Source organism: Vigna unguiculata, chromosome 3, assembly GCF_004118075.2.
Source record: "Vigna unguiculata cultivar IT97K-499-35 chromosome 3, ASM411807v1, whole genome shotgun sequence".
In the NCBI taxonomy this organism is placed as follows: Eukaryota; Viridiplantae; Streptophyta; class Magnoliopsida; order Fabales; family Fabaceae; genus Vigna; species Vigna unguiculata.
Genome location: NC_040281.1, coordinates 55524930 through 55550623, shown reverse-complemented (window position 1 = coordinate 55550623; position 25694 = coordinate 55524930). Strand labels below are relative to the sequence as shown.

The 25694-nt window shown below is 31.4% G+C and overlaps 4 protein-coding genes across 6 annotated transcripts; 1 reads left to right on the top strand and 3 right to left on the bottom strand.

Annotated features, from left to right (window-relative positions):
* Window positions 1-5429: 5429 nt before the first annotated feature.
* LOC114175846 (probable amino-acid racemase) lies at window positions 5430-6986 on the top strand. Its single transcript, XM_028060676.1, has 2 exons — window positions 5430-6293; window positions 6433-6986. The coding sequence occupies exons 1-2, from the start codon at window positions 5535-5537 to the stop codon at window positions 6721-6723; spliced, it is 1050 nt and encodes a 349-aa protein (XP_027916477.1). The 5' UTR covers window positions 5430-5534; the 3' UTR covers window positions 6724-6986.
* Window positions 6987-7144: 158 nt separating this feature from the next.
* LOC114175845 (nudix hydrolase 19, chloroplastic) lies at window positions 7145-13050 on the bottom strand. 2 transcript variants are annotated; one of them, XM_028060675.1, is made up of 6 exons: window positions 12409-13050; window positions 11865-12005; window positions 11670-11774; window positions 11174-11273; window positions 8029-8138; window positions 7145-7691 (listed from the first exon to the last, which is right to left on the bottom strand). In XM_028060675.1, the coding sequence occupies exons 1-6, from the start codon at window positions 12892-12894 to the stop codon at window positions 7662-7664; spliced, it is 972 nt and encodes a 323-aa protein (XP_027916476.1). In that variant the 5' UTR covers window positions 12895-13050; the 3' UTR covers window positions 7145-7661. The 2 variants fall into 2 exon arrangements, with proteins under 2 accessions (XP_027916476.1, XP_027916475.1); XM_028060674.1 differs by having other exon boundaries at window positions 8046-8138; window positions 12409-13048.
* Window positions 13051-14975: 1925 nt separating this feature from the next.
* LOC114176642 (zinc finger CCCH domain-containing protein 39) lies at window positions 14976-17783 on the bottom strand. Its single transcript, XM_028061752.1, has 2 exons — window positions 16615-17783; window positions 14976-15647 (listed from the first exon to the last, which is right to left on the bottom strand). Exons 1-2 carry the CDS (start codon window positions 17375-17377, stop codon window positions 15370-15372), a joined length of 1041 nt encoding a protein of 346 aa, XP_027917553.1. The 5' UTR covers window positions 17378-17783; the 3' UTR covers window positions 14976-15369.
* A 4939-nt stretch (window positions 17784-22722) lies between these two features.
* Window positions 22723-24492, bottom strand: LOC114177539 (uncharacterized RNA-binding protein C17H9.04c-like). Of its 2 annotated transcripts, none has more exons than XM_028062923.1 (4): window positions 24307-24492; window positions 23582-23902; window positions 23067-23146; window positions 22723-22956 (listed from the first exon to the last, which is right to left on the bottom strand). In XM_028062923.1, the coding sequence occupies exons 2-4, from the start codon at window positions 23896-23898 to the stop codon at window positions 22943-22945; spliced, it is 411 nt and encodes a 136-aa protein (XP_027918724.1). In that variant the 5' UTR covers window positions 23899-23902; window positions 24307-24492; the 3' UTR covers window positions 22723-22942. The 2 variants fall into 2 exon arrangements, with proteins under 2 accessions (XP_027918724.1, XP_027918726.1); XM_028062925.1 differs by having other exon boundaries at window positions 22727-22956; window positions 23076-23146; window positions 24307-24488.
* Window positions 24493-25694: the final 1202 nt, after the last annotated feature.

Here is a 25694-nt window from a genome sequence, read left to right as displayed (position 1 = left end):
TAAAAATTAAAATATAATTAAACATAAAATAACTTAAATTAACAGAAAATAAGATATTGTTTTTTTAATACAAACACTATTATGTTAATTGTTTTTATATTAAAAAAATAATATTTTATTTTATGTTAGTTTAATATTTTTAATGTTTAATTATATTTTACTTTTTAGCAATATTAAAATATAGTTATTTGATTACTTGTTTTTTTTTTGTGTCCAGTAGTTAAATCATCAATTATAGATGTATAACACTAATGAACATTTCTATCCTCTAAATAAAATAAAAGTGCATTAATAATTGTTAAGGTAAAAATTCATTTAATATTTCATTCGTCAACTTTTACAAAATTCAATGTTAATAATTATACTTTAAAAAAATTAAATAATAAAATAATTTTAACGTTGTTATACTATTTCTCTTAATGTTGCTAAAAGAATATAATTAAACATAGTTAACATAGAAAGCAACATACAAAATTAAAAAATAAGCAATAGAGTATATCAACTATCAAGTAATAAAATATTAAAAATCGAAAGAAATATAAAAATGGGAAAAAAATTATCATCTTATTTATCATTTAAACCAATGAAAATTAATTTGAATGAGTGACAAAAAACAATATAAAGAAAGAGAAATTTTTTTCATAAAAAGTGTAATCTTTTTATCATTAAAGAATTTAGAAAAGGCTAAAAATTTCAAAAGATTTTTTTTTCTTTTGAAAAAATTAAAGACCATTTCAAACATTTTAAGCCTTCACATTTTAAGTTCTCATTGAGAGACGATCTTCAAATGTTAGAGAGATGTTTTTGTTTGTCTACTTGGAAATTGAAAATGTTGATTTACGAGAGAGTTTCAAATTTTGTCACTCTTTCTCACTAAAGAGACATGCTAAGAAAGTCATCTTATCACATTAAATTTACGTGATTTTTCTTATCATCTAATCCATTAATATATATTATTATAATTATATATATATAATTAATATTTATTTTTTAATAATAACAATCATTATTATAATAATTATATTATTATTATTATTAGTGAGACACAAAATTCAAATGTGGTTTTGTAATATGTTATGTGTAAAAGATTTTAAATGAATTAAGTATATAAAATTAAATACATTTAAATATAACTTGAGACTTTTTTTTGTGTTAAATTAAATAACGTATATTATAAATTATTTCAGAGGTTATTGAGAATATTAATAATTATTTAAGGTTATTAATGATAATATCAATAAATTATATTTTTTTAATTTTAAATAACAGTTTTTAATTTTATTTTAATATTACTTTTCCTATTTACATTAAAGGGTAAAATGATAATCATACAATTTAATTTATTAAAAGTAAAAATTTATTAAATTTTACCGAACATATCATACATAAACTTTTCACTAATATCTATTTAATTCATACTATCTTTCTTTAATCCAAATAATCTCATCTTCACCTGTAAATCAACTTAAATCGAACACAAATTCACTCTTCCAAATCTACACCCCAATCCAAATGTAGGATAAGGGATCAATTATATGAATTTATATTATTTTAATTAAAGAAGTTAATTATTTCATATTTCAACATAAGTATTTTAAAACAATAATCATTAATTGTACTTAAAATAAAAAAATCATGAATTATAAAGAGTGTCCTATGAACATCAGTTAAAATTGCCCTTAAAAAAATACCTAAAATCATACATTTTCAATGAAAAAACTTATTTCAAGTAATTAATTCATTTTTAATAAGTCATTTACTTCGAATCCTATATTATTTATACACTTACTTAATTTTTTTTAAACAAATTTGTAATGATTAATTAATTTTATTAATAATTGTCTCTGTAGTCATCATCAAACGACCAATTCAGCTGAAAAATCGCTAAATTGGTTTGGTATCCAGCTTACTAAACGATTAAACAAGGGGTTTTATTTATTTCTTTTACACTTCAATATTTTCTTCCAATAAAAAGAATCCAAATTATTGATATAGCTTAGACATATTTTAGATGTTAAGATTTAAAAATGTAATTTAAATTTTGTAATCGAAATATGAAAATGTATTACGAATTATATAATTTAAAAGTATATTATAAATTATACAATTAAAATATACTTTATATATATATATATATATTATTTAATTACTCAAATAACTTTCCACTTTTGAACATATGTTAATTTGTTTCCTAAATTTGTTAATGTGCGTCAAATTTTCTACTTTTAAACAAATGTAGTGTGTTAAATTAGTGTCTGCTTTTAAACATATGTTAATTTGGTTTCTAAATTCATTAATGTGCGTCAATCATGCAAAAAATACTAACATTCCCATAAATCAAACATTCATAATAACACAATTCATATGTTATAAACGAATTTACAAATATACTAGTTATAATCAAATATGGATTTATGCATCGATTTGGACAATAGAAATCATGCACCTATCATGAGATCATAAAAAAATGTCATAACTGACCCTTAAACTACAAGGTCGATCGAGCACTCGACTGCATGGTCGACTAGCCACTTGACTGCATGATTTCAATTCCTCATGACAAAGTAAGTTACTTATGACATGGTAAAATGAGAAGTTCTACCTCTAACTCTCACCACTTAGATTACAACACTATATGTAAGTATGTAAGTCTAGCCAAGTATAATATAGTTTCAACCTAACATGTATCTCTAGTCGATGCATAACATTAAACTAACAAAGATTTATATTTCTTCCTTATAAGACAAAACCCCAAACAATCATACAATTCAAAACTTTTCACATTCCATTTCATTGATACAGTTTCATTATCTTAAAACCATCACACTTCCATAAAACACAATTCATAACTTTTTTTACTAACCTTTCTTAAATATACATTGCTTGATATCATAATATAACATTATAAGACGAATTCACAAATACCATAACAAAATTTCACAAAATCTTCGTACTCTCATGTATTATTTACATTTCAACGTTCAAACAATACTATATTCAAATTAACTTCATTCACTTCCCACAAAATATATATATATATATATATATATATATATATAATTTTTATGTATTTGAATGTTGGAAACGGATAAAATATTTACTTTTAGGTTTTTAGTATTAATAAGTTATGATATTAGAAATATACGATGTTATTTAATAAATTGTATTGTTTTATTATTATTAATTTCAACCGTGGACATGTGAGTCTTGAACCGGTGATATTTGGTATAATCTTCAAACATTACTTGTAACTTTGATGTGATATTCTTGAATGTTATAACTTTAATAAGAAACAACCAGGTGTCATTGCTTCAGAGTTGTTCCCAACAATCATGTTCTACTCCAAGCAGTGTCAAATGATGAGTTTGGTTTATGATTATCACCTGATCAATTATTGCTTGTCACATTTTCTAAATTGATTTGCTAGGATCCAATGACCAATTAAATTAGACAAATATTTTAGTTATGATCAATCACTTACCTTTGCACCCTTCTTGAGCCGTGACTATCCTTTGCATATGTTATTTCTTAAAAGTGAGTGGTAGATCCTGTGTTCTAATTCTACAAGTTTCTATCAAATTCTCATAATTATAAATAATAAGAAAACATCTACAAGCTCGATATAAGGTATACTTCCTATCGCTTTATTTCTTAAAGAAAATAAAATTAAAAAATATATTGTATTGTTAAAATAAGGGCGTGATTTGTAACATGTGTATAATTGCTTTTCTTTATCACTTAGATAATTTATTTTAATTCTCTAATTTAAAATATAATTAAAAGTAAATTAGGAATACCAGATATAAAAATCAATTTCTTTATATATTATTATAGATAATTTCTCTTAAATATGTAGTCAATATATATAAATTCTTGACAATTTTTTTTATAAAGTTTGGCAAAATTAGCTTTTCGGTACATAATAAAGTTTTTTCTTCTCTTATCAAATCACATCAAACTTTTTTTTATCTATTGAGACGTTGTCAAGTATACATTGTCAAAAATTTATTAACAAAAGTTTGTTAAAAAATAATTTTCCTTCTAATTTGTATTTTAAATTACTAAAACATCTAAAATATAATTCTTTTATCCATTACAGTTTTATATAAAAGGAATACTTTTACTTTAATTTACTTTTCTTTTAATTTATTCTTAATATTCATTTTTGAAATTATCTTTTAAATAGATTCATGTATAATCAAATTTATTTGATCACAATTAAAAATTTTCTAACAATGTTATTTTCTACCCTCATAATAGTCTCTTAACTAAATAAAAATAAATTCCTATCCATCAATTTTAATTTAATATGTTATTATTTCGTTATATATATATATATGAATATAATATGCAGGCACAGATAGAGACATTTATTGAGCAAAATTGCAAACTAATAATTAGCGGGAGTGGGGACAATCATTGAGCAGGAGACAAATGAACTTTTTCCTTTTTAAATTTGAAAAGAACTATAATGTGTTTCATTGGCTCCAGCATATGGAACAAACGGAGGAGGGATGGCAAATGGATTTTATGTGCATAATTTTTAATCGAACAACACTAAAGACTCGCGTCAAGTATTTATTCCTTTCCGTGCTATTGTAGAAAGAAACAAATAATATCTAATAATTCAGTGAAACAAATAAGTTGTGACATGACGGATCACATGTCTTCGATTCAAAGATTACAACTTAGAGTAGTTTTATTGGTTCCACCATCTATCGCATTCATTGATCTTCTCAACGGTGTACAATGTACTAGCCCAGAGACTTGGAAAAATAAATACTAATAATAAATATAAAAATCTATGTTAATTTGGATTTTTTAAGAAAGTAACAAGAGAAGGAAAATAACAAAATTAAGAAAATAAAATTAAATGTATTATCGCATGATAATAAAGAGAAAATATTTTAAACATGATGTAATTTGATTGATTAAATAAAAAAAAATGTGTGAAAGTAATATACTTAGTCCCACAGATTATTTATTCTTTTCTCCCCTCTACCAAACACACAAAATCAATTAATTTCCTCTCCATCTTTCTCAACCATACCAATCACATCCTAAAGGATTTAGTCTCACACAAATGATAACTATGTTGGTTTAGCCAAAACACTCTCAGAGTAGTACCTTAAATTTCTTACAACCACAGACCTAAACAAGGAAATGTGGGAGGGTGGTGCTGTTACTTGTTACTTTTTTATAAGCCAGTTGTTACTTCTTACTTAGTTACCTACTCTTTTGCATTTTACATGTCATCAATTATTGGTTACTGGAGTATATAAAAATAACACCTTATATATATAAGATCCATTGTGGTTATTTGAATTATTGTCCTTTTGTCCTAGATTCTGTTCTGGGGAATCTGGTATAGAAAGTGATGTCAGCTTGTGCTCTTTCTGATTTGGCTTTAAAATCTGCTATAGGTTTGCCAAAGGCCAAACACCGAAACCATGAAAACCCAAGCAACAGGGTCCTGGTATTTAGTGACGTGACTGTGACAACTTTCTTGAGCACTTGTCGACTTTTCACTGGTGATGGTAAATAGACTCTTGCCATTTAGAGGAGAAAATATTTTCATAGAAACCGGGATGCTAGAGATGTTAGAGAGGGGCATATTGATGTCTCTGCAGACGCTAAATCACCCTCCATTTCTTACGGGTGATGCCTTTAGAAAGAGGACACAGACTCGGTGCAGAGCGAAATCAAATTTAAGCACAGGTTTACAGTTATCTTCTGAAGAGAATGGAAAATATGCAGAGGCAGGTAGTTCCCTTATGAGATGTGAAAGCTCTGCTGGTTCTCTGCTAAGCCAACCAAACACTGTTGGTGTTATAGGAGGAGTGTCAGTTCTATCAACTCTGATTTTCTTGGAGAAGCTTGCTTGTTGGGGTTCAAGAAATGGTAGGGAATGCCCACCTTTCGTTGTTTCCAGTGATGATGTGCTAAGCAAAGTGCTTTCGTTTCGTGGTCCCCTCCCTTCTGCAAGAAGCAGAGTCGATCGAATCAAATTGAATCAGGACTTTGTGATTGAGAATTTGAGGTGCAAAAGGAATTTTCTTCAGCAGTCTGGAGCTCAGGGATTGGCCATGCCTTGCCATCTCTCACATGCGTGGCACAGTGAAATTTCTGAGGATAGTTCCCTACCCTTTCTTCATGTTGGTGATTGTGTGGCCCTGGAACTCAAGAACGCCAAGTTGAAACCAATCCATGCTGCTTATACTGTGAGGATTGGACTGCTGACTACGGATTCCGCTTTTGTAGCTAGTTATTACCAGGAGAAGCTTCAAAGCCAGGTATTCATAGTGACTCGTGTTAATAACAGAAACTAACAAACAATCCAAACACTTCGCGAGTTCAATACTATCGGTACTTTTGTTGGTGTACCAGATTGAATTTTATTTTTGTGTAAATGATGGTAGAATTTATCTGCAGGGATTTGAAGTAGTGTTGCTAGATAAGGCAACCGAGGAGCATGTATTGGTTCCTGCAATGGAGGCATTGTACCGAAAGGACATCGAAGGGGCAAGGAATCTATTGAGAATTGCAATCCATGTTCTGTTGGTTAGGGCAGTGAACCTGGTGCTTCTGGCATCTGATGATTTGCTGGGGGTTCTCCCTCACAATGATCCTCTTCTCAGGAAATGTATTGACCCCATGGATGCTTTGGCCAGGTCAATTATACATTGGGCAGAAACAACGGCAAAGGTGCACAAGAAATTGTAATATTCCCTTCTTCCGAAAGCTTGCCATAGTGATTGCATTATCTCTGTGAAAAGAAAAAGAACCGTGGCTTCGTGTAGATAGAATTTCTCCTTTGCCACTGCATCTTTCTTTGATAGATAGAGGAATAAAATGAGGAACTGCAGTTAGAATAGCATTTGATAACTTGATAGTTGTAGCTCATCTGCACTTCATATTGCAGATTTTGGCGTGCCTTTGTATGCAATAAAATTCTCTTGGTATCTCCGCAGAAACCACTTAAGTCATGATATGTCGTGAAATCACTCCATGCAAAGCAATCACATGGCATACAATAAGCCTAGTAAGTTACGCACAACATAAGTGCATTACTAAATACAAACCTCAAAAACTCTAGTAAAACAAAATTTAAGATGAACTGCAAGTTAATCAAAGAAACATCATGAAACCATAACAAGCAAATGGTCATGTATAATATTAATAAGATCGTTGATAATAGACAATATGAATAGTACGTGAAAGAATAATGCAAAATCAAAAGTTGAGCTCTTCAATTCCAGGACTGCAGAATCTAAAAACAATTTGACGAGAAAATATCATCACCAGCAGCAGAACCCCCTACATTATTGGGGATAAAAAGACATTTAACAATAATAACACAAATTTTATTTCCAGAGGCTCCTTGAAAAAGAGTTTCTGAAATTCCTACGAATTTATCAAAGAACTGATGCGTTATTTTGAATGATGAACCACATCTTTATCTGAGAACGCCCAAGAAGAAATAAGGTGATGGGCTATTGCAAAGGGTCCAGGGAAAACTATTGGAGCATTTTCACCAGCACTTTCCACGTTGAAATCTGAAGCGAAGCTTCTGTTCTCTTCTAGTCCCTTACATATTTGCTCGACCTTTTCTGCTGCAGTTCTTTGGGTTTCCTTGTATTTAGCAGACGTCAATGCTTTTCTTACTTCTTCTCTACTGTACCACTGAGCATCTAGAAAAGCATGTTGCGGAATCAGTTGTTGCCAATTAAATAAACCAAACAAAAGAAATTGAGATAAACAGAAATTATCTGCATAAGTTTATAACTCAAGGAAAATACTTGCATTGCATACACCAAATATACGGATATGGTGCAGCTGAAGTTTCAAACAAAAGTGACACGTGTACAACTGAGAAATCAGCCACTCCACAAACATATAAACGTTGTACCTAAATCTGTCTCACAAATACGGTTTTACAGACTAACTCACCATTTCAAGTCATGCATATAAATAAATGGGAAATAGGAAAAAGAGAAAGCAGTATGAGGGCTAAGTTCTAGTATATACAAGCGAGGTCAATGCACCTTCTAACTCTTTCTTGTCCACAGTTATTTCAAGCGATTTTGCATATGCAAAGAACCCAACCATCAACTGGCATGGAATGCCACTTGGTCCAACTAGAAACAAAAAACAATACAAATTGTGATATTAATAGACAATATGGGGAGGAATATAATTACAAAACTGATAAGGAAAATGGTAAAATACACAGAATTATGTTAACTCATCATTACATGAGATTATGTTCACCTGTGAAAGCTGCCCACGTGTGAGAAGAATTAAGAGTTTCAAACATATTAAGGTCTCACCAAGTTCTTATTTAGTTTGAACATGTTCAAACCACAGCAGAACTACCAGCAATTAATTTCAAGAATTCACTCATGTTCTCCATTAGCCACATGCAACTACGCAAATTAAAGTAAGGTGTAAAAAAATGGACAGGGTCAATTATTGTTATTCCAACGGGTATCTAAATGAATTAAGTGCAAATTATTTGAGCTTTTTCAAGCTAGACCAATTTCATTTGTAAGTTTGTGCCTGAAGCTAAGATTTCTAATTCAAAGTTCGATGTCAATAGCTAACGAATAGCCCTTCTACACGTGCTTGAGTGTGTACACTTTTTTTATCAGCATGCATGAGTGCGTACATAGAAGTAATACATTGACCAAGTAATTTTAGTTTGACTTGTGAAGAAAGAGGCATTATAATTATCACACTCAATATGCAAATAAAAACTATATAAGATCATTAAAGTTACCTTAAAATGAATTATGAAAAGAAAAGAAAAAAAATTATTTCAATTTCTTCTTCCTTTTCAATCACAAATATGAACTTAATTTGAAATCAACCAAACTCGAGTAGCTTGTTTTTTATACAGCGAAACTTGAGCTTCAAATGCTTAGCTTGACTCAATTTGTTTCAGCCCTAGTTAATACCATACAAGTAAAAGCATATTCAAATATATTTGAATATGCTTTTACTAAAAAAACCTTATTACGCAACTTTGTATATGCATAGGCACATGCATGGGTTATCTTAAAAACTAGTATATATAGACGTCTTTGGTGCACGGTTCAGAAGTACTTTTCAATCATTTTCTGATAATGCAAAACCCTATTCTTTCACCTCCTTTCTCTCATCTTTCATGGTATCTAGAGCCGTTTTTTTTTTGTCACAATGACTTCCTCCTCCTCCACTACTAGCACTCCACTTCTAACAATTGATCATTCTTCCTTTATTCCCCACACCTTCAATACCCCTATCAATCTCAAATTGGATGAGGACAACTACTTGATTTGGCAGCAACAAGTCCTTGCCACCGTTTGTGGCCTCAATCTTACGCACTTCTTGGATGGTTCTTGTGCGCCTCCACGCTTCTCCAAATCCGTCAAGCCAAAAAAGACAGATCTGTTACCACCTATTTCTTGATATCAAGAAAATAGTTGACACTCTTGCTGCTGTTGGGTCTCCTACTATTCCCGATGACCATATTGCAGCTATCCTAGATGGTTTATCTGAAGACTATGACGGTTTTGTCAAGTCTGTTACGTCCAAAATCTATCCTTACAGTGTTCAAGATATCGAAGCCCTTCTATTAGCCCAAGAAGAAAGATTTGACAGACACAGCCTCCAAGAACAACAGATAGTGCAAGCAAATGTCGCTTTCACCTCGAATAATACTTCAAGAAATTTTTCCAGATCTCCGTCTAGTCAAAATAGAGGAGGCAGGTTCAGATTTAACAACAGAAACTCAAGGTCTTCCTTCAGAAACAATACCAGAAACTCAACAACAAATAATACTAACCACATGAATCGGGTCCAATGTCAAATATGTGGAAAAAATGGTCATAGCGCTCTGAACTGTTGGCACCAGTATGAACAAGACAATTCTACTTCTATAACAGCTAACTCCTCTCAACTTTTTCCCTCATGTGACAATGATTCATCAATTCTTGGCACACCCTCCACACTTAATGATCCGTAGTGGTATCCTGGTAGTGGAGCCCACATCACATTACCAATGATGTATGTAGGTACTGCACGATTTAAGTTTCCACTCACACAATCACCAATCTTGCTTAATAATCCTTTTCATGTTCCGGAAATTACGAAGAACCTTGAGTGTATCTAAATTTGCTAAATACAATAATGTCTCTTTTGAATTTCACTCTAACACATGCTATGTTGAAAACCAGGCAACTCAGGACAATTCAGGAGATAATTGTACATGGAAATCTTAAGATGCCCTATATGTTTTCCCTTCTTTTATGAATGCAAACAAATACTATGTCCACTCTGCTACGTATAAACCTGTGAAATCTACGTTTACTCTTTGGCACTCAAGACTTGGCCATGCATCATCTAATGTTGTTCAAAGTGTGATCACGTACTGCAATATATCTTGTAATAAACTGAATACTATTTGTGAATCGTGTGTTCTTGCTAAGTCACATCAGCTTCCGTTTCTAGATCAAACACTGTTTACACTGCTCCTTTATAATTAGTGTTTATTGATATATGAGGGTTCCGTTTCTTGATGCTTTCTCAGTTATAGTTGGCTATACTTGATACACTCCAAATCTCAAGTGCTATCTGTTTTCAAACTGTTCAAAGTTTTTCCAGAAACTCAAACTAGCTGCAAACTAAAGCGCAATCAAACAGATAAACTTAAGAATCTCTATGCTTTTCTACTGTTTTACGTGAGTATGGAATATGTCATCGCCTAACTTGTACATATACACATGAACAAAATGGTTCTATCAAAATCGTTATTGGCTGGATCGTCTTTACCTATGAGTTACGGGGGAAGCTTTTACTTCTTTCTATATCTATTATTGATATGCTGCCCACACCTGTGTTGAATAATGTGTTTCCATATCACCTTTTGTTTAATAAATCACCAGACTATCATTTTCTAAAACTTCTGGTTGTCCATGTAACCCAATGCTTCAACCATATAATTCAAACAAACTTGCTTTAAGATCTTCTTTATGTTTATTTTTTGGTTACACTCCTAATTTCAAAGGATATGTTTGTGAGTCTCTTTTAATCTTTCAAACCTAAATGTTTCACATGCAAACAAAAGAGAAATGATAAAATTATCAAAGACTAGAGTTTAATTAACATTAGGTGAAGATGCATAAGTTATAACCAGGCCACGGCTGAGAACTGTGATATACAACTTCTCCCACTTCAACACGAGTCTCTTCCCATGTTTCTCTTCTCACAGCTTCCTCCAAGCTTTCTCCTGGCTAAATGGAACAAGGGGATAGAAACTAATTATATTTTTGTATAGAAGGAAAAAAAAAAAAAGGATCAAACTGAAAACAACTATGAAACGATCCCAGACAAAAATGAACTCTTAAGCTCATGAAACCTGGCCTTACAGGCATCATTTTTCCTGTTAAGAAAGTTGAACTAGTCACAGATAAAAAAAGTACAGAGTTTTGGTCTGTCAGCACCTATAACAGTGACCAATTTGCAGAACCAAAGGAAGTTCAAGAATTCCAGACCACATAAATGGGAGGCTTCAAGGAACACAAACAGAAAAATTGCAATTTACCAAGCTATGCTACTTCATGCTATAACAATAGAAAACCTTTTTGAGTCCCTACAAAATGAAAGCTCTAAAAATTGTCGAAATGTACCTCTGTGAAACCTGATAAGCAAGTATACAATCGATGTAGACGCATTGGTCGTTTAGCCAAAAGAGCACGGTCATTCTCTCTATCAATTACAAGCATAATGACCACCTACATAAGATGATGTAAGCAACAAATATTTGATCAAACACTTGATCATCCTTTTATCAAATCAACACTTAGAAACAGAAGACAACAAACCGGATCAACACGCGGGTATATCCTCTTTTTGCATGAACCATTTGGACATTGCTTCCGTCTCCCAGCTTCCATTGGAACTGTTTTCTCACCACAATGTCCACAAAATCGTGAAACATTATGCCATTCTAGCAGTGCCTTAGCCTGGCCAGGCCAAACCCAGTTATAAAGAAGTTGCACTGACATTGTTCCGACAGTATCATACATACACTAATTCACTATAAAAATAATAATAATTTGATAAAAGGCCAACTAAAATAAGATAAATAGATATCTATGATTTGGCGTCTCTAAGACAATTACGCATTTTACGGTATAAAATGTTTGATTAAAATGCAGAGTGGCACTCACCAATTAAAGTGATAACTTTGATAACCCAAATATAACTTAATAGACTATATTTATAATTTTTATATCAGATAGTAATAAGACGTTTTATTTTATATGCTTGATATAATAATTAGAATTTGTAACTATTTTAGTGATAGTGTATATTATGTAACAAGAAAACTAAGTGGTTTGATCATGTTGCAAAAAATGAACTTACATGACCAGCAATAGCCAAGTTTCCCATAGCTTGCAAATCCGACCAGTCGGTAGCCACCATGAGCGTTCGAAGCTCCACAAAACGCAAACCCGTTTTGCTACCCAATTCAATTACCTCAGCAGAAACATCGATTGCCCAGTAAACGGCGTCGTCCTCGGCACTTGAATTCAGATACACCAACGAGTCCACACTCAACTGGGCACCGGAATTGTCGAAAATAACCCTGAGATCGTCCAAGCCAAGCCAACCCAGATGCCAAATCGGCGGCGAGTCGCCGGAGCTGGCCTCGGACGAAGCCAAGGGCCTCCCATTTCTGAAAGGTAGTACCTTGAAGCTCAGGGAGGGATACGAATGAGTATTTGGTAGCCCAATTCTCGCGTTGAGGGCTTCAAGAGCTGCAGAGGGTGGAAGGGGGTGGCCTGAAAATGAGAATTTGGAGAGAAGAGGGTTGCCGGCGAAGGCATGGGAGTGAACGTTTATGGACATGGTGGCGGGAGAAGCCTTGCTTTTGCGAGAAAGATCTTGTTAGAGATACCGGAGTTTGCTGGGAGAGTCTGTTATGGAAGAAGAATTTTGCAAAGCATTGAAGAAACTTCACAAGTCCAAGTTTTGCTTCCATTTTTGATAGGTGAAAGGTCAAAAGGGAGACTCGCAGTGGTTGGTGGTGATAATGGTGGTGCAAAATATCAATAGTGACGACACGTGTCACTTTTTCAGTTTCCGGTCCCACTCATGACTTGGCTACACTAAAAACCATACAAAAACATTAAAATATTTTACGTGAATCTTTGTATACAATTTTTGATTTAATAAAATGAATTTATAATGCATGTTTTTGAAAACCAAGTTTTGAATGAATATTGGTAGAAATTAAAAAAAAAAAAAAACACAAATATAAATTTTTAAATTTAAGTCATTATTGAATTTAAATTTAAATTTTAGGTATGAAAAGTTGATATATAAATAAATATAAATTAAAACATATGTATTCAAGTTTAAAAAAATAATATTATTTTAACTTTTTAATTATAACTATTCTCTTATAAATGAATTGATCTGAATCCATTTAGACCAGGTCAAATAGGATAAAAGTAAAACAGGATCTGATTTAAATTAGGTCATATTTCTGGTCTAACTCGTTTTACATATTTTTAATTATGTGCGTTAGGTTAAGTTTAATTTAACAATTATACATGTATGTATAATTTTTGTGCTTGCTTAGGCGATTTGAATTGAATAATTTGAATATAGGTCCATATTGATATATTTGGATTGAATTATACCTTTTTTTAAGAACAAGTTTCAAGTTTCATAGTTTTTCTTACTCTTTGGAACAATTTCTTAAAGAATACTAAAATTGGAGTAATATAAACCAATATTAAATTGAAAACTAAAATATTTAAATTTGAATGAAAAATTGATTAAGAATTGGATTTTAATTTTGCAAGCATATAAAAGCTGCATAGTTTTTTGGGGGGAAATTTTGCTATAGAAACTTTAATTTTGAATGAATGGAATAATGATTAAGTTTTGTATGATTAGAATAGAAATATTGATTATTGGAGCTGTGTATGTTGAATTTTTTTTTGATTATTATGTTTGGATATGGGAAATGATAAATGAATTGAATTAGCAATAAAAATAGTTTGATTGATTTGGGTGATGCTTTAATTAGTTGAAATATGTCAATGGAATTACGTGTTAACGAATATGTAATGTGTAATATTAAGTACATGAAATTATTATTAAAAGGGATATTCTTTCTCATTAAAATGTCGTGTGACAAGAATAACACAAATATTTTGAAAAATATTTCTTATTAGAATTAACAAGGCTTAAAAGATTTCTGTCATTTTTTTAGTGTTTATACATGATGTGTAAATAATCTTGACTATTGCTATATTGTAATGTTTAAGTTTCTTTTAACACTTCAATTATGTAAACTCTTACAGGCATTACATTTGTGTGATTACCTAAAACTTTGAAGTTAAATTGTGATCTCATTAAAGTAAATATATGCTACCTTACCCTGCTCTAATTTGTTCTTGTTTTCTACACATTTGCATTCAAATCTTACTGCACATGTATAAAAAAATGTTTACTTAAAAAAAATTTAATACAATAAGATGGAATATCCATTGTTACCAAGGGAAGCAGGGGTGTTCATGGGTTATTTAAATACTCTAACTATACCTATAACTATTTAATAACTATATTACATATAAAAGATATATATAATTAAATTATAACCAATCATTAATAACTAGTTTTAGTTTGCTAATTAATTTTCATTTTAGAAAGGTTGGTTACATAACCAATTATAGCAAAGAGATAACAAATCACAGAGAATTACTGCCAAACCTGAATCTCACACAGCTTTATTTCGATGCAGATAAATATCTTATGAAAGTACACAACCCTTCTATTTTAAGTAAACTTGCAAAAAATTCACACAATAAGTGTTTTCCTAACATTTCTTTCTATGCAATTATGTGGATCATTTGCAATAAGCTTTATCCAACGTTGAAACCTAAGAGAACAACTTATGGTGCGATGGAACTGTGGAAGAAGAAAACATACCAAGGGCCACATGATCATATTCAATGTATGAGTAAAAATAGAATACTATAGTTTAACTATTTAAGACCCGGGCTCAGTCCAGAAATTTTGACAATTGATGAACCCGAATCAGGATCGCACACAACTCAGAATTTGTTTTTTTTTTTTCTCTCACCAATTTGGCTAAATTCCTAAATCCATCAAAACCTCAATGTACAATGAGAATTGCACATCTCTAATTAGAGAAAGAAAACTAAAACAATTAATAGAAAAAATAAGTAAGAACAAATAAATCTATGAATTGATCACCATCAACCAGTGATCACACTTCAAAATTCTGTCTGCAATGAAGAATTCAATCTCCTAATCCAATTGATGAGACTTTTCAAGACAGACTTCAATTCAGATTCCAACTCTACCTGGCAAGTTGTGAGCGAGCGGTAAATCGTCAAGCCAATCACCATAAATTCGGTTGATTTTCTTGGGTCCCTTCCACTTCAGTAAATGCTTCTTGCCCTGCTCCTCTTCATTTGCAGGAGGTACACTTGCTCTCTGGCTTGGAGGAGCATCATTAAAAGGAACTGGTGCAGCTCTTGGTAAGGTTGGAATGGTAGCTTTAGCTGAAATAGGAGCGGCACCTGCTGTTTCTGCCTCATTGCGTCCACCAGGAAATTGTAGTTCTGGGTTTGCAACACAAAAACGCTAAGGAAAACATGGTACTTCTAGAGTAGAGTGTATGCACATTTTGCTCATACTAAGAATATAATGTTATTAACACATGCTAATGAAGGTACATCCAAATTTTTTTACGAGGCAGGGATCAAATATGTAAGCCATTAGCAGAAATCAAGCGATGATCGTTCAGAATTATGCAGAGGCAATATCCTGATCTTGTGATATATTTCAAAGACAGAAATAATCAAGTGAGCCATGACACCATGTTTAATTCTTCAGCATGGGGATTGCTGGTAACACTCGGGATTTTTTTTTTCACAAAGTATGCCAAACCAAACTACTATAAACTTCAGTCAAGTACACTCTTTGCATTTTAATGCATTACAAAAGAGATGGTCAACTACTTAATTATAGAGAAAATCTAGGACATTTCTATCACAGAAAATTCCTAACGACGGTTTATGGTAAATGTATATTTCCATGAATATGTGATATGTGCCTTAGCCAAAGATTTTAAATAAACACTATATAAGTGTTTAATTAATTTTTAACAGAAGCAACATCTGTTGCACCAAAAAATACTCAATGCTCATACACAACAACCAAATGACACGCAATCAAGTACGCTGTCTTCGTATCTTGATTGTTTAGGAAGCAATCTCTTTGGAGGTTAGATCACTAAAAAGTGCAACAGCATCATAGAAAATGACCTTCTGGTTCTAAATATAACCTAGAAGGAGCTATGTTTGTATAGTTTTTTTCTACAATATTCATAGAAGATAAACTGCACAAATTGAATTTAACATACACAAGAAATTCAACTTACTTTTTTCTGGTACAAGTGATTAAGGATAATTTTAACCAAATCTGGTCTAAATCAAGAACTGATTTCAAATGATCTAACAGAATAAATCAAAACAATGAAGAGCCAAAACCAACAATGAATCAATCAAAAAGGGAAATTCGAAGTACCTGCTTGCCCATGAGCATAGTGACAGTCATCCCCAAAGGGGCAGTGGCCTGTTGTCTCAAATTTGATGCACAGTTTAGTCTTCCAATAAGTGGACTTAGCATTCGACCGGCAAACATTTAAGCCAGTGTTGACAACCTTATTACTCTCTAAACAATTTGAAGGATCACCATGTGCCTTGGGAGATCCATTAGTTCCGATGTTTATTGCTGTGCTCTCTCTGTACCTCCCCGAATCATCCCTAAACTTGGCAGGGTCTTCATGAAGAAAACTACACTTATCACCATAGGGGCATTCCTCCCCATTATAATACTTCTTGCACAGCTTCATCTTCTGTATAATTTTCTGGTCATCATCCCAATTTCCGGAGGGCAGCCGCTCCTCATTGCGCAATCCAACAAGCTCTTGCCAGTTCGGGGGTGGCTGCCTCATGTCCTCAACTCCATGTGCAAAGTTGCAATTCTCACCGTTCCTACAAGCCCCAACTCTGAATTTTGCACACATGCGAGTCTTGAAGAAAATGTGGCTGGTTCCCTTATTAAAATTGGGGTTTTGAATCATCCTTGGAGGGCATGCCATTGGATAGGAGTGGTTGTTATCACCGATTCTTGCCCTCTTGAAAGAAGGGGGTTGATCCTGTGGTGAATGTGGCTCCAATAAATCGTTGTTCATTGGAAATTGAAGCCTCACTTCAATGGCATCTGTGTCTGTCGAAAATGACGGCGGTGACATCATAAAGGATGGAATGTGGTCAGAGAAACTCATGGCGAAATTTTGATCAAATTCAATCAAATTTTGATTCTATTTTGATTTGATTCTTGGCTAATGGACTTAAAGAACCAGTAGTGTGTTTCAAGCCCAAAATAAACTGAATCAATAACTTTATCAGATTGAAAACACTGATATTCAATCGAATGATCAATACTGAACAGACAATAAAGAAACTGTGAGAGTCTAAACTGTGGCTAGCTTCTGAGAGGGAGAAAGATGAAATCAAAAGATTGGGAAGACCCAGATGAGAATGTTGGAAAGAAACTAATGGGTTGATCAAAGTTTTGATCTTTTAGGGGATTGATGATCACCGGTATTTAATAAAAGGGCGAAGAAGAGAAAGGAAGGGAATGTTGGGAGGCAAATGCGAGGTTTAGGCCTTTTGGTGGCATAAGAAAGTCAAAACCCTAGCCGCCTATCTAACCCTGATTGACTGATTAACAAGAAAAACAACAAATCAAAATTAAATTATATAAAGAGAACAGGAAAAAAAAAAAGAACATCTCAAATTGTTTGTATATGAAAATATTTGTTCGATTTTTACGGTGATCTTGATGAGAAAAATATCTCATATCATTTTATTCAATTGGATTTTGCATAAGTTTATTTAAACTTAAAAAATAAAGGTAAATGATATGTTTATTTACAAGTATTTATACTTATCTTCAAATAAATAAGTAAAAATTGTTTAGGTTTATTTAAAATTATAAAAAACTTATTTTTATTAAACATTTGTGAAATATTGAAATGAATTTTCAACTATTTCTGTTTTTTTTAATTAAATCAAACATCCAAAAAATAATATATATATATATATATATATATATATATATATATATATATATATATATATATATATATATAAAGTCATCTAAAAAATCAAACATGTCCTTCATCTAATTTTGGTAACAACAGGATTCAGAGGAATGCTTGTTTTACAAAATTAAATTATACTTCAAAAAATAATAATATTTTTTTGAAAATAGAAATATTGTTTTTATCTATATTTAAAAGGAGTAATTGATTACGATTTATTATTTTTAAAATAAAATAATTTCAATAAAATTGAACGTTTCATATGTATCAAGCTCTTTATATTCTGATAAAGATGTCATATTCTCCTTAAATCTTGGTGAAAGAAAAATATAGCAAAATATGGTAACAATAAAAATGATAACTTTTTCATCAACATTTATACTTAAAAGAAAATTTAAAAACTTTGAGATGGTAATTTAAATACCTAGATTCGTGTAAGGAGTGTATCCTTATCCTTGAAATAAATACACTATATTTCATCCTTATTTTTGGATTTATAGGCTGTACAAAACAATTATTATGTGTAAAAAATAAACTATATATTTTTATATTGTAATTTATTTATTTATTAATACAATTAGTAATCTCTTTTATGCAAATAGAGTTCAAGTTATGGTCCCGATGACTATACCTTTCTTATAATTAGAGATGGTAATGCGTGTCGGTCCGACCGTTTAAGCTCGGTTCACATAAGGATCGCACATCGTAGGCTGATCCGTTTCGTCTTGCATAATTTGTGCGGCCTGTAATCATTGGCCCGTCCTGCACATTACTTAACCATTTTTTTTTAATTCTTATGATAAAACTTTTAATGTTTAAAAATTGGAAAACTTTAAGAAGTTCACAAGATTAAGTAAAGACTTTGGGGAGTTGGATGATAATTTGATAATTTAACATTTTCATCATATTCATATTCATACTATGACATACACAATGTATTCTTTAAATTTTAGCACATTCAAAAAAGCATAATACTTGTCATTTGCAATTATACAAAAATTTGGAATTAATGCAAGAGTCCATAAAAAAATAACTAATGTACACAAGTGCAAGTTTTTTTTATGTGGGCTTGCGGACAGGCCCGCACGGACTGCAAGTTACTACAGGTTTGCGGGTTTACTACCCTGGCCCGTCCCACGTTTTTTTCACAAGCCTGCGGGCTGGCCTGACGAACTAGGTCCATATTGTCATCCCTACTTATAATCTATAAATAAGAAGAATTTGTAATTATTTTCCCTATTTATAATCTACAAATAAGAAGAATTTGTAATTATTTTTCATATTGTTATTTTGTTAATATTATGTTGAAGTGAGACAATGACATCATAATGATAGATTGTTAATATTACGTTGAAGTGGGATAATGATATGGTAATAAGAAATTTTAAATATTTTAGTTCATGATATAATTTTGTATATGAAAAGATGATATTCGAGATTTATGAGATTCAAGAAAAAAAAATAAAAGCTAAAAAACACAATAGAATAAAGTAATTAATAAATATTCAAAATTAGTGATAACATAAATAAATTGATGCACATAATGACTTTAAAACAATTCAATATAATAAATATTCACGTATTATCTTTTTTAGTATAATAAAAACTAATAGTTATAATATAAAAAATTTAATTTTATTCATTTTCTTGAATAGTTAAAATAAATAATCATATGTTTATCTTTAATCATGATCGTTGGTATTTGGTAAAAGAAGATAAAGAAAAAGTTAATATTAATATATAATTAACTTTATAATTATCCGGTATTTAAATTGGAGAATTAGAATACATGTGAATAGAGTTATGATTATTAAAATGCTAAGTATAAATTATTATTTTTTTAATATAAAAATCAAATAAGTATTTAATTATCTTAACTATTAGTAAAATTTAAATTAAATTAACAAAATTAAAATTTGTATGTTTAAATTATTTTTTATTATATTAAAAGCAAAATATACGACTATATACACGATTTGAATATGAAAAACAAATTACATAATAAATTTACTGAAAATTAGTTTAGTACACATTCACAGATATAAAATAAATATTTTAGATGTTAAATAAATTTCTAAAATACCTCTTAGAAATTAATTATAGTATTTTCTTAAAATTAAAATTATTTAAGGTCAAAGGATATTCAATTTATAACTTTATTAGTAAATTTAAGATATAAAAATATTGAATCTACTGTTACTTTAAAAACAAATTTTATTATAGACGTGAAAAAGGTTATAACTCATTTTATTTATGATAATAAAAATAATAAAATTATTATTATTATAATTATTATTAGTATAATTAGCATAAATACAAACATTATTATAATATTATTAAATTAATATATAAAATAAATTTAAATTTATTAAAAATAAAGTGAAATAAAAAAATATAAAATATTAGAATAACTTTATAGAAAACCTAAAAAAATAACTTTTATTCTCTACAAAATGAATAAATAATTATATATAAGATATAACTAAACTTATTTACTAATTTAGTCTCAAATTGAAAATGACAAAATTGGATTGTTTTAAAAGAATAAAAATATTAAATTGAACAAAAAATTTAAATAGATAACTAAATTGTCACAACTGTAAATGTCACGTGACACGACGGTAACTTGACAGGTGACAATTTATAAATTTTTAGAAAAAAAAAATAAAAAAAATAAAAAATTTCACGGTCTGACACACGTTTATTGTACGAACACGTTAATTCTAATCTAACAGAAATGACCAAATTGAACCCTAAATAGAACCAACCAATAATAAAGAAATCAAATTGAACCAAACGAAACGATCAGGGAAATAAATCAATAATTATACATGTATAAAAGCATCCAATAACTTCACTCCAAAACTTATGTTTAAATTATTGTTAGATGAGATACTCTTATTTGCCTTTCTTCCCTTTCCAATTTCCAAGAGCCACATTTCAGTGTTATTTATTAGTATCACTACCAACAAGGCTCGAAGCTAAAGGAGTCAGAGTGTTTAAAGCTGTTGTTTACAGAAAAGGTGGAGAAAAGAGAATGGATATTTGGATTCATGGGAGATTCATGCTTGCATGTGATGTTGCATGAGCCATAAGGTAATTATGTTCTTCTTACATTTTTATGACAGGAATTGTCTGAAGAGGATACCTTTTTGGGTGATTCTTCATTGCAACTACAAAAATCAGAGAAACTAGTCTCTTAATGTTAAATACCGTCCTTTTCACTTAGCTTGTTGAGCTGTTTCGTGTGTAAATTCTTTAATGATCATTTGGGAGAGATTGATGGTGGATGAAAAATCACTTATGGACCAAAGTAGAAAATAAAAGTCAACGAAGGTACTGGAGGAAGAAACAAAAGAGTATGCATTACCCAATTGTTATAAGAAATTTAAGTCTCTTAGTATGTCTGGAAAATTTCATGGGATGGAACACTTTTGAGGTATGATAATTTTAAAATTTAATGTTTGAGTTTTTTTTTTTGCCAATGTACAAAGCATAGTTAAGGAATGTAACATTGCAATAGATTTTAGATGCCTCTTGAAAGTGATTCTTTAGTTTTTTCTTTTTTTTTTGAATTAAGAAAATCCTTTAATCCCTTCATTATTTTGCATCATCTAATGTGCTCCCAACAAGATAAAGGAACCTTGAGAAAGTCATTGTTTATAAATCCTGTGCCACAAATAGTATTACTTCCTTAATCTGGTGCGTCTTTTTCCTAGATGAGGATACCAGAAAGGAAGAGCAGCCACTACATTCAGATAGATTGTCCAACACTTTGGATCCTTGCAATATGCTGGGGGAACTAGTTCATTAAAAGTGGGGTCCTATCTTAACATCTTCAAAGCATATAAACCAAAAGCTTGCTTAATGAAAGCGCAGAATATTTTACAACAGAGCACAGTGACAAACAAAGAACATATATATATATGCTTTTTAGTCAACCTCCACTTTCTAAAGTTGCTATTAAGTCAGTGAAGCCTACAAAAAGATAATCCAGCACTATCATGATTTGAAATTTAGAATTCCTTCCCAGTTTTAGTGCTCAATTAGCAATCAAGACAGTACTCATGCCCCAGCAACAACTTAATTAGTATAAATAATTATGTTTGATTTGTTTGAAGTTCAGTTGAAACATGTATGTTGCATTGGATTCTTGCATGTTTGGAAGGTCTAAGAGCTGTATCTTAAGCTCTTCATTTAGGTGGTAAACTCATTGGTTTCCCTTAGTGTTGTTGAATCTGGTGCTCATAGTGATTCATGACTTGGGTCTGATTTCTCAGTCTGATGTATGAATTATGAAAAGCAGTCTTTGGACCACCCCAGCAACTGAATAAAACAGATGTTCCCCACCAGCACACAATGTCTCAGTCTCTTCTTTCCACTCTCTTTCACACACACCGTTTGTGAAAAGTACTGAAGCAAGTATTATGAACACTTGCATTTGAATTGGTGAAGCTAAGAAGGGAAAGTTTGGGGAGGAAAGTTAACATGAGTATCGAATGCAGAAAATAAAGTGTATGGATTTCATAACCTTCTTGTCAGTACATAATCTAGCAAGAAACAATGACAGCCGGATACCATATTCCTTCCTAATGAAAAAACATTGCTATGATTCTAACAGAGGCTTTCATCCATGATTTATCTAGAACTTGACATAGGGAAAACAAGATAGGGTATTGTTAGGATAAGAAAGACGCCAAGGGAAAAGTCAATGATATTGCAGGTCTTGTGAAGTTTCTTCTTTCAATCTGCACCACCTGAAAGAAGAGTAACAAATGTCATTGGAATTTAGGTTAAATGGTACGTTTTAGAAACATCTTGACTTATATGTTTCAAAAAGAACAGATGAAACGTCAGAAAACTAAACTTTTCTCACCAAAATCCCTTTGCATTTTGCATTTATAACATTCTGTCCTGCTGGCATAATTGTGCACTCCACATCCAAGTCTGTTATATCAGAAAAAGAAAAATATTTGTATCATATTTCATATTTTGTTTGATGAATGCAATAAAATAACACTGGCCACCATCCGTGCTGTAATTATCGTGTCACTCTACATGCCTATGGGAGGAAGAAAAAGAGATTGTACCTTGGATACAATGCAGCTGGTGTGTACACCAGTCACATGTTATTAAATTACATTGTTCAGATTTTATGATAGTTGGATGGATCTTCCAACTCAACCCAAGTAAAATGAAGTTGAAAACTCTATTGGTGTTGTAGGGTTAACCCCATTTTTACTTGGACTAGTTGGAGATGTAGTTAGTGTTTGTAGATACAAATAAATGCAGGGTCTTTACAGAAGTGAAACAGGTGAAAATGTGATGACAATGTGGAAGAAAATAGAGAGAGTATTTTGAGTATTTTGAGTAGTAAAAGACCTTGGGCAAAGCCAGTCTCCAGTCTTCCATCCTGGGGGGAAAGTGTCAGATCCATAACCTCCAGAGTTGTTGGCATATCCTGAAGAATAATCATCTTTCATTGCACCACATCTGTAGCAGTTTAATCGACTGGCATAGTTGTGACCTCCACAGTTGCAGAACCAGTCCCCTGCCAAAGCTTCAGTCCTGTTGTATCTGTAGGTCGAAGGGTCAGGTCCCCCATACTTGGGGTATCCACAACTCTGGCATGCTTCCCTCTTCTTGAAATTTATGTGCTGGCAAACACCACACATCCAATCTCCTCCAGACCAGCTCATTTTCCTGATCAATATCATCAATACACATACTTTATCAACCAAAGTTTGTTGTTCGATCATTCAGTGTAACCAGATAATAAGGGCTATATGTGCATGCAGCCTAGTCAGAATCCTTGTTTTATGCATTATGAATATCACCCTAATTTCTATAAAAGGCATGCAATTTTTTATCCACATATAGGTTATTTGCATTAGAAACTACTGTGTTAGTGATAGCATAGCATAGCATAGCATAGCATAGCAATCTTGTCAATTTTTATGCTCTACTCAATCTATTCATAGGAGTTGAACCATAAGGTTCCACACCACTACCACTACCACTGCATTAACAAAGAAACTAACACATAACGTCGGCGTGTAAGAAATGATTTAAAATGCAAATGACAGGCATAGAAGCAAGAAATTTACCCTTGAAGAAGAATTATGTGAATAATTGAAGTCTCAGGCGAGAAATGAGTAGATGTTTTAGGATAGGTTGAGAGTAAAGATGGTGAATGTGTTGGTTGTGTTGTGAAGCTTTATATACTGGTTGTAAGAGCTATTGAGTGGGACATAAATGCCAGTTCTGGTTCCCTGGTAATGGATTTCTTGACAAGGGATTCTGAAAGAAAGAATTTACTGGAAGTTGTGATAAAATGTGTACAGCCTTGGCTTGTTATTCTTAGAAATGGTGGGAAAGAGAAGTAATACCCAATAATAATAATAATAAGTGTTAAATCTATTTTTAGTTTAAAAACTTGAACACGAAATTGAAATTTGTTTTTGTTTCAAACTTTGATACATTTTGTTTTCTAAATTTTAGAAATAAATTGATATAATTGTTCTAATCTCATGTTAACATTTGAGTTGAAACATCTAAGATGATATAAATAACTTAAATATCAATTCGAACATTTAACATAGGAAAATTATATTTTGACTCTCATTTTTTGACTTCCATTTTTTATTTATTGACGTGACTTAGTTTGAGTCATTGATTCTTTCAAAGGAAAAGATAGTGGTACATTAATCAATGATCCACACTGAACTATGTCAGAAAGTAAGGGATCAGAATAAATAAATGGGAGTCATAGTATCGTTATCCTTTAACATATTGTTGAATTTAAAGTTTAAAGATCGAAATATATCAAAATTTGAAAAAAAGATTACAATTTCACGTCCTAAAATATATTTAATCCTAATAAGAATAGGAGTTGATGCATTTGCATTTGCATACACGTTTATTTTCTGTATTAGTCTTTTTGGCCCATCTTTACGTGATTCCTATGCATTATTGAGAGGAACATATCCAGGGGATGTAAGGCTATATGAGGGGTAGTTGTTATGTGGTAGGCTGCAAATCTACTACAGAATCCCATATCTCTTTAACCCCACCTACGGCTTAACAAGCAGATGAACTCATCCCACCCAATGCATTCTGAGTAAGCCTTCAGTGGGTAGGCTTATGCTGTGCAGTTAAAGGGGGAGTAGTGATGGTGAGATTATTATTATTATGGGGAATTGATTCCAACCTCATGCACATCCATTTCCATCTTCTTTCCTTTCTCTCAATTCCTTTAGGACAATAATTGAAATGCCATTCCAAGATTCACATCCATTCATTGCCAACACTTTCTTTTCATTCTTTACATACCACTCTTCTAAACACATCTATTCATCTCACCGTAAAATTCTCCATTTTTATACACTTTAAACCTCCTCGTCTTTCTTCTTTTCATCCATAAAATCCACACACAAAAACTCAATCTCTTAATACATTTAAATATTCCACAAGATATTGGAGTCAAAAAATAAAT